The sequence below is a fragment of the Hoplias malabaricus genome, chromosome 3 (genome assembly GCF_029633855.1).
Source record: "Hoplias malabaricus isolate fHopMal1 chromosome 3, fHopMal1.hap1, whole genome shotgun sequence".
In the NCBI taxonomy this organism is placed as follows: domain Eukaryota; kingdom Metazoa; phylum Chordata; class Actinopteri; order Characiformes; family Erythrinidae; genus Hoplias; species Hoplias malabaricus.
The window spans coordinates 5,848,280-5,862,490 of NC_089802.1; the positions used below are offsets into that span (position 1 = coordinate 5,848,280).

At 41.0% G+C, this 14,211-nt stretch overlaps 1 protein-coding gene across 2 annotated transcripts in view; it reads right to left on the bottom strand.

Moving 5' to 3' along the window:
• Positions 1-13,996, bottom strand: part of dock1 (dedicator of cytokinesis 1) — a 258,525-nt gene extending 244,529 nt beyond the window's left edge. For both annotated transcript variants that reach the window (XM_066662743.1, XM_066662746.1), the window contains exon 1: positions 13,822-13,996. In XM_066662743.1, coding sequence (XP_066518840.1) covers positions 13,822-13,864 — 43 coding nt within the window. In that variant the 5' untranslated portion in view covers positions 13,865-13,996. The remainder of the gene's footprint in view (positions 1-13,821) is intronic.
• Between the last annotated feature and the right edge of the window lie 215 nt (positions 13,997-14,211).

Below are 14,211 nucleotides of genomic sequence, written 5' to 3' on the forward strand. Positions count from 1 at the left end.
AGTGTGATGCCACGATAATTGGCTCACTTCCTCCAGTACCCTTTTTTAAAAATAGGAACCACCACCCCTGTTTGCCAATCCAAAGGCACCGTTCCCGAGGTCCATGAAATATTGTAGAGGCATGTCATCCAAGACAGCCCCACAGTATCGAGTGCCTTCAGTAACTCTGGGCGAATCTCATCCACTCCTGGGGCTTTGCCACTGCGAAGCTTTTTCAACACTTCAGCCAAGGAAATTAAATCTGACACCCCAGACACTTCTGGCCCTACCTCCTGCACAGGAGGCATGTCTCTCGGGTTAAGGAGTTCCTCAAAGTGCTCCTTCCAACTCCTAACAATACGCTCAGTCGAGTTTAGAGGTTCACCATCTTTACTGAGCACAGCTTGGACAGTGTCCCCACTCGGACTGTCAGAGTGTTTTCCCGAACCTCTGAGGCCATCCAGAAGTCATTCTGCATGGCCTCTCCAAACTCCTCCCATACTCTGGAGTTTGCTTCAGCAACTGCCACAGCTGCAGCCTTTTTCGCCTGCCGGTACCCATCCGCAGAATCGGAAGTTCGCCGAACCAGCCAAGCCCGAAAAGCCTCCTTTTTCCGCTTGACAGCCTCCCTCACCTCCGGTGTCCACCAACAGGCACCAACAAGAATTTGACCACAGCTATATGCAGATGCTTCCATAAGGGAAGTTCCATTTCCCCTACCTCCTCCTGGAACATGAGGAGTTCTCTCGAAGGTGAGATTTGAAATCCATCCGGACAGAGTCCTCTGCCAGCTTTTCCCAGCACACCCTCACTATACGTTTGGGCTTACCAGGTCTGTCTTGCAGCTTTCCCCGCCATCAGATCAAACTCACCACCAGATGTGATCGTTTGACAGCTCAGCCCCTCTCTTTACCCGAGCATCCAAAACATATGGCCTCAGATCAGAAGACATGACCACAAAGTCTACCATTGACCTTTGGCCCAGGGTGCTCTGGTACCCAGTACATTTATGAGCAACATCATGTCCGAACATGGTTTTCATTATGGACAAACCATGACTAGCATAGAAGTCCAATAACATCACCCCACTCGGGTTCAGATCAGGCAGGCCGTTCCTCCCAATCACTCCTCTCCAGGTTTCCCAGGCATTGCCAATGTGAGCATTGAAGTCCCCCAGTAAAACAATAGAGTCAGTGCATGGAATCCCCTCTAGAACCCCACTCACTACCTCTAAGAAGGTCGAAGACTCGAGCTGCTGTTCGGTGCATATGCACACACAACAGTCAAAGTTTTCCTCTCTGCAAGCTAAAGCCACATTTAGGCGACATTCTCATTTACTGGGACAAACTCCAACTGCACAGCCACCAGCCGGGGACTTGAGTATCCCAACACCCGCCCAGTCCCTCTCATCCTGTGCAACTCCTGAGTAGGAGAGAGACCAACCCCTATCGAGGAGTTTGGTTCCAGAGCTCACACTGTGTGTAAAGGTGAGCCCAACTATATCTAGCTGGTATCTCTCAACCTCACGCACCAGCTCTGGCTCTTTCACTCCCAGTGAGGTTACGATCCACGTACCATGAACCAGTTTCCGCTGCCAAGTTCCGCGATACCAGGGGCCCCTTTGCTTCCGCTCTGTGCCCGATAGGCATTGCACCGCACCCCTATTTTGGATCTTGTTTATGGTGAATTTCTTTAGTCTGCAATCATGAGTGGACCTTTGCTGGGTCAGCCTAATATTAACGTATACATAGAGTGCAGAAAATAGAGCAAGCAGCCTGACAGAGCAGTTATACAGTGCATCAGTCTGTCAGATTCAACGTGAAAAACACCATTAATGTGCATGTTCATTTTCAAAGACTGACATGAATATTTTTTGTCTATAAAAATCAGTATGAATAGGCCTTCACATTCATTCTTTGGATGCTTTAGACACTTTCAAGGCAGAAGCCCTGAATAAAAACATGCACGCACATGCGCACACAAACAGGTGTCTAATTATGAAGCTCTGTCAGTAAGGTTTGTTGGATAATGCATTTCCTGTAAAGAGGAGCAGAGGGGGGCGGAAAAGGGGGGGAGGGGGGGTGTAAGCCAAGCACTGCTGTGCTAATCGCTAATAAAGAGTGCCATTTGCTTTCATAACATTAACACGTTCATGTTCCAGCTGTGCCGAAGACTTTAGGAAAGCTTTAAAAAGGAAAACAATTGCACTCGCATCGCGTGCTGGGCTTGCTGCTTAATTGCATCTCCATTTCAGAGAGGTGGGTTTTTCCTCTTTCTACTTGTGTGAAACTGCTGAAATGAAAATGAATGAGTCGTTTTAATGAGTGCGCAAACAATAGTCTGTTACTCGCTCACAAACGAGACACAGTGAGTCAGACAGTCAACTCCTATTTCTCTGAGTTAGAGTGAGACAAAGCAGGAAAGTAAGCAAGAAAAAAAGAAGATATCTTCACATCTTCAGTCTGCACTGCAAAAGGCAAAAGACAGGAGCATGTAGGAAAAAAACTAACCTGTCTGTGTGTGTGTATGCACAATTTGTCTGTTTGTCCCGGCTAGGGCTGTGGCTTCCACACTCCAGTTCAGTAAAGCCACAGAAAGCATCTTTTCCCCATAAGAGAAGCCAAAGTGTGACTACACTGAACTGGAAAACCATAACTATAACCACCACACTGGACTGAGGAAGAGAAAAAAGGAGACAGAATCAAATAGGTACACTGCTGGACGAGATCAATACCTCTATACCAATATAAGTGTCACACAATAACACTGATTTTCAGGAGAGCTGTCATGACACATTAAACTCACCACCTGTCCAAAACATCACATTAATGGTTTAATTTGTGTAAAATATGCCCAGTTTTAACAAAATCTTTACCATATTTACAGATCATTCACAACGTAAATTGTATCTCATTGTCACTCACTGTCCATTACATGAGCTCCACTGCACTTTGTACACTACACTGACAAAAGTATTCAGTTGTCTGCCTTCGTACCCAAATGAACGTGAGTGAAAACTCTTAAAGGCTAAGCACCACTTAATGGACCTCCATGAATATTTCACATTATTGTAGTTGCTGACATATATAAGTATGAATTAAAATGAAAATAGCAGCTTAATTTGTTTTAAAACTGACAATTTTATTAAATTGACGGAAAAACCCGAGCTCGCTACGGAAATTCTTGAACGCGACCGTGACGTCACTGGTGGACAACAGCTGAACAATGCCGCGGTAAAACACCGTTATGACTGACTGTTATGACAGTATCTAGCTAAATAACCAACATTATTCATGACAATAACCTAGCAATAAGCTAAACTCAAATGTAGAGGTACCGTTATTCTTGTAAATGTGATCAAAGTCGAACTCGAATTCATCCGACACTATAAACCTCCGTAATGCAGCTACGTAGCCGAGTATAATCTGAGCCACCGAGTTTAGCGAGTCAAGCTAACGTTAACTAACACCAACTAAAACAGGCGAAGTGAGTGTCCTTACCCTGTTTACCTCCATGTTACAGAGGCTCTTGAACACCTTTCGTTGGTGTCCTTACATGCCCATATTGTTGGAAAAGCGCCAGTGAAATGAGCTACAGATAACGGAGTGAGCGGATGGTCCTTTCCAAAGTGCCCGTTTAAAGTTGACAAATTTAGTCCATTTTCTGGATATTTTGGGATCTTTGGGCCATTTGTGCACAGATGTCCCACTGTACATTGAATGATTGCAGCCAAAAACAACACACCTTTTCATCATTTTGCATTAAATTAAGTGCAACTTCTAGAGTTGTTGTCCACCGTCTACGTCACAGGCAAGACGCCTATTAGAGTTTACAAACACCGCTTGGGGGACCAACAGTCTTTTAAACCTTATTCCTTGAATTTGTAAGAAATAACATGTTTTCTGACTATCAATAAACACAAGTTAGGAACTCAAATTCCACTGTATTTATTTGTTTGACACTTTCATAGAGCTGGTGCTTAGCCTTTAAGCTGGTCCAGCCTTTGCAGCTATAACTGATTCACCTCTTCTGGGAAGGATTTCCACAAGGTTTAAGAGTGTGTTGATGGGAATATTTGACCCTTCTTCCAGAAGCGCATTTGTGAGGTCAGACACTGATGTTGGACGAGAAGGCCTGGCTCTCAATCTCTGCTCTACTTCATCCCAGAAGTGTTCTATCGGGTTGAGGTCAGGGTTGTGCAAGCCAGTGATGTTCTTCCACATTAAGCTTGCTCATCCATGTCTTTATGGACCTTGCTTTGTGCACTGGTGCACAGTCATGTTGGAACAGGAAGGGGCCGTCCCCAAACTGTTCCCATAAAGTTGGTATCTGTTGGTAGGCTGAAGCATTAAGAAAAGGGCTGAGAACAAATCCTGAAAAGCAACCCCTACACTATACAAGGACCGTTCTCCTAGCAATCGGCAAATCCAGACTCTTCCATCGGATTGCCAGATGGAGAAGCATGATTTGTCACTCCAGAGTACACATCTACGCGAGCCCAGTGGCAGAGCTTGGCCATGGAAACCCATTCCATGTAGCTGTCTACACACTGTTCTTCAGCTAATCAAAAGGCCACATGAAGTTTTGCACCACAACATCAGCTAACCCCGCTCTGTAATTTTATGTGGCCTATCACTTCACGGACAAGTTGCTGTCATTCCCAATCACCTCCACTTTGTTATAATTCCACTGACAGTTGACTGTGGAATATTTAGTAGGGAGGAGATTTCTTGACTGATTTTGTTGCACAGGTGTCATCTTTTCACCGTACCACGCTAGAATTCACTGAGCTCCTGAGAGTGACCCTTTTTTTACAAATGTTTGTAGAAGCAGGCTGCATACCTAGGTGCTTGGTTTTATATACCAGTGGCCATGGAAGTGTTTGGAACACCCGAACTTCCAAACAATATAGTGTAGTTGCACAAATACAGACTATAGTCAATGTGTTGGTCTGCATACTTCCTTCCCCCTTAACTTAATATATTTATTTTAACACACAAACATGTATCAGCTCACGACTATATCACCCTCAGAAAAACAGGTACAAACAACCAAACAAATAAACAGGTTGTTATCCTGGATTTGAAACAGGACTATGGTGGAAGAAAAAACATCTTCCAAAAATTCCTCCACCAAAAATATAGAGGAGTATATGAGGCTTGTTGGATGGTAGCAGGAAGATAGGCCAAGTAGGGCTTGTAACCTCAAAGACACAAACAGGACACCACAATAGAACTATGCAGCTGCAGGTTATGCAACATCACACAAAGAGCTGCACATTTCTGGAATAGAATTTAATATTTATCAGTCTGCTCTGGGCTTCAACTTTGTGTCAAATTTAGTCTTGCTTCTTAGTGACAATACCTCAGACCACAGTTAAGGCAACAACATAGAAGTTTTTAAAAATACATGCCATTGACTTTCTTTATACTACCTCATTTCCTTTGGCAACAACTATTGCACAAAGGCATACGGGGTGTGTAAATGGCAAAAAGACCCATTCTTCAACAAAGGACAAAAATACCAATATGTTGCTACAATTCTTATCTGAGTCTTTTTCAGCCCCATGTCCTTCATTCAACCTAATTAGGGCTGCCAGTGTGAATTATTTGATGATTAATCTCAGTTTTAAAAAAACATTCAAAGAATAAAAATGGATATAACTAAATAACAATGAAGCATGGAGAACATTTTAAATATTGCCTAGAAAGAACCTAGAAATCTCTTTAAAAGGTTTAAATAAAAACACTATTTGGGGAAAAATGCTTATAAATAGGATGTCTTTCAGGCTCAGTTTCTTAATTTAAGAGAAAGCAGTAGGATAATTTAAAACACGCATTTTCATTTAGCTGACAACTAACTGCTAATTCATCTAGAAAATACATTTCTCCACATAGCAGGTTTGTTTTTGTAAACTAAGCAGGTAAAAATATATAGAGAAAGAAAAAAGACAGGCACTTCTCTCCCTGGTTAAAACATTTCAGAGTCTCCAAGGGGTAGAAGTGCTTCAACAGGACAATATTCTCAAGTCAGTGTTGCAGTTTCCAAAGCGGATTTGAATTCATTTGTCTCAAGCCGAGGAGAATGGCAGAAAACAATGCTGATTCCCCGAGGGTCTGGATCAGATTTCACACACGTTTCTGTGTGCCAACAACAAGGACCAACATGAATTCCTTCCACACTTTTGATCTGCTGACTTTCTTTTGGCACTAGAAAATGGCAGTGTACTGGCACAGACAGCAGGTCTGACTGATAGGTGAACAATTCAGATTTTAAGATTTAAAGTGCCCCCAAAGAAAAAAAAAGAAATGCAGAGCACATGTTTAAATCCATGTGACAACTGAGATAGACTGCAAAGAGGATTTTGCATGAAGTTGCTTTAAGAGCTTTAAACAAGGGTGCACAACTCCGGTCCTAGACGGATGGAGTCCTGCACGCATTGGTGATTCACCAGGACCCGAGTTGTGCACCCTTAGTTTAGAAGAAAATAGAGGAAAAAACGTTTTATTATTATACAAATATTCTATATGGCAGTTCAGAGGTCCAAATTTACTGTGATGCCAAAAGGGCACCCATGGTCTCCAGGGATGGGCCACAGTAAATATCTACGGTCACAATGTCCACCATAGGTCAGAGACAGCTTCAGAGACATAACACCCCTTAAAACAGGTGATGGAGCACCTTGGGGATGAGCTGGAGTTCTGTTTGAACTAATCACCCAATATCACTTAACTTTCTAATTAACTCACATATGCTTTAGTGGCTTGAAGCAATCCAATACTTGCAATAAAATGTCTCCATATCTAACGTTAAGCCTTCCCAGAAGGGTAGAAGCTGTTACTGCAACAAAGAGGAGCAGAAAATCCCTGTTCATATACTAGATTTCAACAAGAGAACTAGATGAGCATGCATTCACAAACATTTGAAAATAGTGTATTAAAACTGGCAGGAGCTAGGATCTAAACAATTCTTTATACTAAAGCAGGCTGTGCCTGCCAGCTGGCTGGAGTTTCACTAAAGCTCCTCGTTTCTGGTGACGCAGCAGGGAGGTATTAGAAGCATGCCTGTGGAATGCTGCACTCCAACCAGGAAACAGGAAAACAGGAAGTTTAACTCAGTCTTGCAGCCTCCAGGCAACCTTCACATCACAGTTTCTCAAAGAACAACTCAGGAAAAAAAATACAAGGCTATCAAGGTAGAAGCCTGCACCTTCAGGGAAAGTGGTGGCTGAGGTAAGGATTCTGTTCAACATCCCCAGCTTAAAATGTTTAAATCTACCTTAAGCAGTGATTTAATTCTCTACCCAAAAACCCTCAGTCAACAGCAGAATGACTAAAGGCACCATAGTCATCAGAAGCCAATCACACATTCCTGACATGTGGAAAAAAAAGTAATAGTGGGGAAAGCTCTGGTTTAGCTTCAACAAAGGCCAGCCAGAGGGACGTGGAGAAAGAAGGGATGTTCTTGTTCAACCTGATCCAAACTCACAGCACATTGCCCGTCTCAGACACAAAGTGAAGAAGAAAGATTTGCAGGAATGACTCAGCCAGAGTGGGAGGCCTCGGCTAAAGGCTAAAGGCTAATGAAGAGACACACCGAACCTTACTTCTCAGGCCACTGCTGTTGTAAGAGAGTGGTTCACAGCTATGAATCAGCACAGAAGACAAAAATAATAACATAATTAAGATTAATCCATTTTCAAATGCATGTAGACAAGGGCACAGATACACGATGTTTTTGTGTATTCTCTAATTAACACACGGCTTCAAAATGTATCCAATGACAATTTACAGCTTTAACCAGGATTTGTCCAGCTAGACTCTCAAAATAGTGTTCAAAGCATACAAAGCTTGAAATCATCGTATACAAACTACTTCACAATGTTTTCATTTAGAACATAAAGCTCATTTTGAATGAACTGCAAAAACTAACAAAACAGCATATTATTTGACTATTGGGAAAGGCTTAATAGATTACAGCTCGTAATTCTCATGCTTTTTTTTTTTTAATGAGCACTTCCTGAAATACCTGCGCTTAAACTCATAGCCTAGCAGAGCTGCTGGTTGATTTAACCCTTATAGTTCCTCATTTTTCTTCAGTTCTTTTTCTCTAATAACTCTGGCAATGCTCAGTAATGACTAGGGCTGGGTAACAACAACAAAATAAAAACCAAAAGGCTATGAATTGTCTTTTTTAACTAATTTAATTACAACTGCAAATTGGGTGCGAGTTATGATAAATAAAATTCATAATGCTAATAATAAATATATAACATTAATAATAATAATAATAATTATAACAATAATAATAAAAAAAAGAATATTGTAGAACTGGTCCTAACACACTGCCTAATATATATATAAAGAGTATACGGGGTCCTCGACTTACGACGTTGATCCGTTCCTACGTCGCGTCGTAAACCGATTTTCGGTGTAAGTCGGAACATACGTACACACTGTACGTAAATAACATAAAACTGGCGTACAATGCGACTGGGGTGACGCCGTCCTCCTCGGTCCCAAGCCGCGTAACTGTGTATTCTTCCGCCACGCACACCAAACACGAAGTTAGCGTTACTACGTTTATGACGCAAAACCACTTAAGTCGAAACAAGGCTTTATACTTTACTTTACTTTACTTTAAACACTTTTAAATCAAGACTTAAAACATTCCGGTTTGAGCAGGCTTACAGCTCTGCACTTTTCTGTAACGGCATTTTATTTCTTTTATTTATTTTCTTTTATTGTCATTTTAAATCGTTTTAATCATTTTACTCTTTTTATGTAATTGTCTTATTGGACATTTATGATTTTATTCTGGCTTTTAATTTAATTGTTTCTTTTTCTGTAAAGCACTTTGAATTGTTTCTGTATGAAAGGGGATCTATAAATAAACTTGCCTTGCCTATACAGTAAATGGGAAATGTGTTGTAACCACGAAACATCGTAACTCGGGACTGACGTAACCCGAGGACCTCCTGTATGTGTATGTATTTGTTTCTGTCCCCTGTGTTGAGAAAATATTCTCCTTGCTCTTACTCACCTGACTTATTTCATAAATACGATTGTCACTATTCAGTGAAAAGTCCAGAGAGAACACATAAATCATAAAAGTGCCATGCCCCTGTCAGTCTTTGATTGAAGTGCAGTTTAGACAAACCATCTGCTTCCATTCCAGTCTCAGAGGATTGTTCCTCAGGTCACTTTTTTGCCCACATGTTGACATCTATAAAATAACATTTACACTAGGGTTGGGAGGTATAACTATAATACCATATATCACAGTGTTTACAAATGTGGATGGTATCTCACAATCAGGGCGGTACTTATGATGTGTGTGGGGTGTGTCAAATTTCTGTTCTGTGGCTACGGACTTGGCGATAAAGTTAATTTATGTGCAGTTAAGAGTGCCACAGGGAGGGGGCACTGTTGGAGCTCACTGACTGGTGATGTCACAAACGGGTGGGAAAAGAACACAAGCTCAGTAGCCCACCACAGTTGTGAGTTTAGCGCTGGGTTTGGGTTAAAAGAGAGAAGAATGAAGCCAAAAATCAAACAAAATACTGGACTTTATGCTCACAGGTATGAGGTTTTATCCTCTAAATCTGTGTTTTTTGAGCCTCAGCTGGCTGGAAAATCATCTGCTGTGGTGTGCTAAACCTCAGGTGCCTGTTAGCTGACCATGTCTTGAAGTCTCTTGTTTCACTTATTTTTTTACATTTCTGTTCCTCCAGCATCAGTTGCTGAAATTTGTATACCTTGATAATATTTTGAGACGGTATGACCATATGAAAAATGTGGATACCGCTCGTACCTAATTTACAATTTTATTTGATATTAAAAGGCACCTTCTGGCAACAATGCTGCCAAACTTTCATTGTTTCAATGTTCCAATGTTTTATGCCATGGTTTAAAAATAAATAAAAACGCTGCTACTGCACACTAAGACCATTCAAGAGAACATTGTCTTAGTCATGAACTATGACTCAAACTCTTGCAATCAAAGTTTTGGGAAAGTGTTATTCACACACTTAAAGTGACAGTGGTAATGTGACCAATGCAAATGTACCTTTAAACTGTACAACAGTTGTCCTCAAGTGCAACGGTATACTCTGTAGGTTACACCTCATTAACTTTTCCAGAAGGAAACTGGAATATATCTATGGTTTCATAATAACTCAAAGCTTTCAATAGCTTAAAATCTAAAACGCCTGGAATGAAAACACAGTGTATGGTTTTGCAATTGCATTGGAACATACATCCATTGCATCACTGCGGTGAGACTGACGACAGGGTGATGCTTTGTTTGCACGAGTTATGCTGTTATGCGTGGAACTGGCACAGCAGTGCTACTAGAGTTTTTAAACACTGCGCCCACGTCATTTCTTTCCTGGTTCCGGGGTTTCTTGGCCCAACAATAAAGCCACCGGACAAAACCCTTCTCACATCTTCAAGAAAAATTAGCACCCAGCTACAATCTCGTCTGAAATGTATTCTGTTCACATACATGTGGGAGATGAAATTTTAAAGAGCCCTCCCTCCCCACACCCTGTTTAATTGCTTCCCTCAGGTAAAAGATTTCAATCAATGCGGTCTAGTACTTCAAGGTTCATAAACTGTACATGTTGGGATTCGTATTTTGAATGCACCCCTTATAAACAGCTTAAGACGTGTGCGGTGTGTGGTTACATCGTAAAGTGAAGCTAATAAAATGAGTGTACAAACAAGCAATTTCATTTTAATGTTTTGTCTGATCTATTCAGTAGAATACCATTTGAAAGGGAAAATCACCAGCCCTGTGACACTTCTCCTGTAGAGTGTAGTACAATGAACTATCATTTCATTAGCCTGTTAAGTTACTGCTGATCTCAGTTCAGTTTTTATTTTTGGAGACAATGCGTCAGCTGATCATTGTTCACAGAAATGGGCCTGTCATTTATCATCAATATATACCTTGTAACAGAGAAAATTTGTTTATACACACCACCTCACCCTACCCCAGGACTGCATCAGTAAGTATTCACAGCAGCAATTAGGCTAAAACTTACAATGTATAACTTCCATAAAGCCTATCAAGACGTGGCGATCTGTTCACCAAAGAGTAGATTAGAGCTTAGCAAGTATGCAAGTCTACCAGAAACTGCTCGTCTAAGATATGATCGCCCAATCAGCATCGTAGGACATTAATATAACGTTCATCTGACACGATAATAATCCCAAATGAGACGAGAGAAACCGTACCAGAAATTAAAATAGGAATCAACCACGATTTCTACTTAAAACAATAAAGCAGCATGGTGACAATACAGTTCTGCAAATAAAGGGAATAGATTTGTTGATCACAAATCTATCAGACAGAAGAACTGTTTAAATTCAGTCCTTTAATATGTTTGTGTTACAGCACAGTGCCTAACTTAGGTGTACTAGGTTCTGTATTTGTATTTGTACAAATAAAAACGCAGGAGAGCGCAGTCAGAAAAAAATAGAAGCCACACCACACATACACACACCCCCACACAGCAACCCAAGCCTTTAACACGGAGACTTGTGGTTAGCTCTGCTGTGTATTTCAAAAGAGCAGACTAAAGGCTGCTCTCCTCCTCACTGCAATTCTCTGGTGTATTCCTCATCACACATGACTCATCAAATTACCAACCAGAAAACTCATGTGAATGAAAACTCTTACTGCTATGACTGCGTGCAGGACAAAAATAACCTAGAACCAGAAAGTCAAAAGATCCTGCATAGCAGAGATAATATAAATAGATTTTTTTTCAATTCACCACACATTCGTGTATTTGGCTTTGAACGTTTTAACCCTGCTGTTGAGAGTAAATGTTAACAGTAAAACATACACACATCAGTCTTAAACGGTACCACAGCAACAAAAACAACTGTTTAATTCTAAGGGATAGAAGGAACCCGGATAATTGTCATGCCAAAATAAATTGTGCATTTTTACGGCACAGGATTAAAAGAAATACTTTGCGAAGCGACAGAACGTGGGCCCTTTAATGACCGTCTTCCTCTCCATTTGAGCCCAACGTCATTGCAGAGACATCCTGTATCCTTCTCTTCCCACAGCGTCCTCAGGGACAGGCATGGACACACCACTAATTTATAAACAACGATCAAGTGCAGATAACCTCCATTCCACAGAATCTATAAGCTTTGAACTTTTAAATAAAAATAAATGGCATAACCATGTCGCCTAGTAACTAAAAAATTACCAATTCTCACACAGGACATATTCCCATACCTTTGCAAACAGTCCCGGGGAAAATACGCAATATTCCGGATTATAAAAAGCTTTGGACGTCAGAATAGAAGCTATTTTATCTGACAGAGAGAGACAGATAACATATTTTAAGACTGATAAGTGACAAAAAAGAGAAAGGATTTTATCTGAAAGTCTTTACACCATTCCAAGAAGGATGTTACACACACAAGGTTTACAGGAAAATCATTAATAAATGTTAATAAGTGAAAGATGTAAATGTATAAAGCACCATGGAAGGAGTTAGTCGTTCAGGTTTTCGTCTCTACAGGTAGAGAGACAAGTACAAACAAGAACACACTCTCACTAGCTTCCTGGAGATTCCTGACACTAAACAAAAAAAAATACCTCTTTCAACACAGTTCACAACACATTCCTCAGCACTGAACCACTTCAAAACACTGATAATTTAAAAACAAATCTTGATTTTATGGTTGTAACTACAGCTGCTCGTCAATATTACAGCTATATCACCCAGTAAACAATGAACGTCCCTGGACGTTCAAAATAGATCTAAAAGTAGTCTGTCCGTCAAGGACATATTTTAAACGTCAATGGACGTCCAAAATCCATCTTAATAAGTTAGTTAAGTGGTGACCAATCGATAACGTCAGTGGACGTCCAAAACGCGTTTTATACAAGTAATTTATTTCGGGACCAATTAATAACGTCAATGGACGTCCAAAAATACGTCTAATAGTCGTCTTTTCAATGTCTGTGTTTGGACGTCTTTTCAACTTTCATTTTCAACCTTAAGAGAACGTTGATTAGACGGCAGTCATTACGTTATTTCAACGTTGAATCAACGGCTAAATGTTTACTGGGCAGTGACAAACACTGCAACAATCAGGAAAGAGACTCAGTGTTTGAAACTGTGAATGAAAACAAAAACTGCAGCTTATTCTCAGCAGGAAGTTATTATTATTTCTAAGTGTTTCACAATAAAACCTAAAACGTATATATGTTTAAAGAACTATTTACAGCAGTGTTTTTAATCACAGAGCAGAAATATTTATCCAGACACAGACTTACATACGTAAGGTATTTAACTTTCTTCAGGGCTCTTTAAAGAACCATGGCTTCTAATGGAGAATACATTTTTTTATTGATCTAACGTTAATCACAGCTCGCTCACTCCCGTCCAGGCCCTCCTCCCCCTCCTCCTCCTTCTCACAGGAAACTCTGGCCATTCCCAACACACAAACACAACATAAAAGGTGTTTTCTACACAACAATGCTCTGTTCCACCTAAACAGCGCTGGTGTTTCTTGTAACGGCTGCCCTTTTTTAAGGTGGAACGGAGAATTCCAATAAAAAGTAGAAAACAACCAGCGGCGAACAGATTCTCACAGTTCTCCCACAAAAACCACTTATTTGCATGTATTCAAACACAAGCGAAGCACTTCCCAAACCACACACGCTTACCCTGGTTTGGGGACTCACGTCTGCTCACTGTTATTTATAACAAGGCCTTCGGGAAATAGGAGGGAAAAACAGTAAAGTGGAGATAGAAAACTGCCCATAATCTCCACTCTCCAACTTTGTGCGGCAACGGTCGTTACTCACCAACTCCATACTTTTCCTTTTTCGTGGGGACCCAACGCGACATGCTCTTAAACGGAATAATTTAGTAAAACTCTAAGAAGAGCCCTTGTCGTCCCCGCTCAGCATCCACAGTTTCCTCCTGCACTTTTTGTGTGTTTTCACTCCTAGTGTGAGCGGGCTAGTCTATCCGCCATTTTCCATCACTAACTGATTGCTCCGCGAGCGCAAACTTTTTTCCCACCCGTTTTCTAACAAGCCCCGCCCATCCCGCGATATCATTGGCTACAAAATTCACACTGGTGAACAATCCGCTCATTCTGATTGGCGGTTGATTTACTGGTAGCCAGTCGAATAGCAAAGTGACGGCTGTCCTGCCTGAATACGGGTGGAGGAGAGCAATGCTTTTCAGAG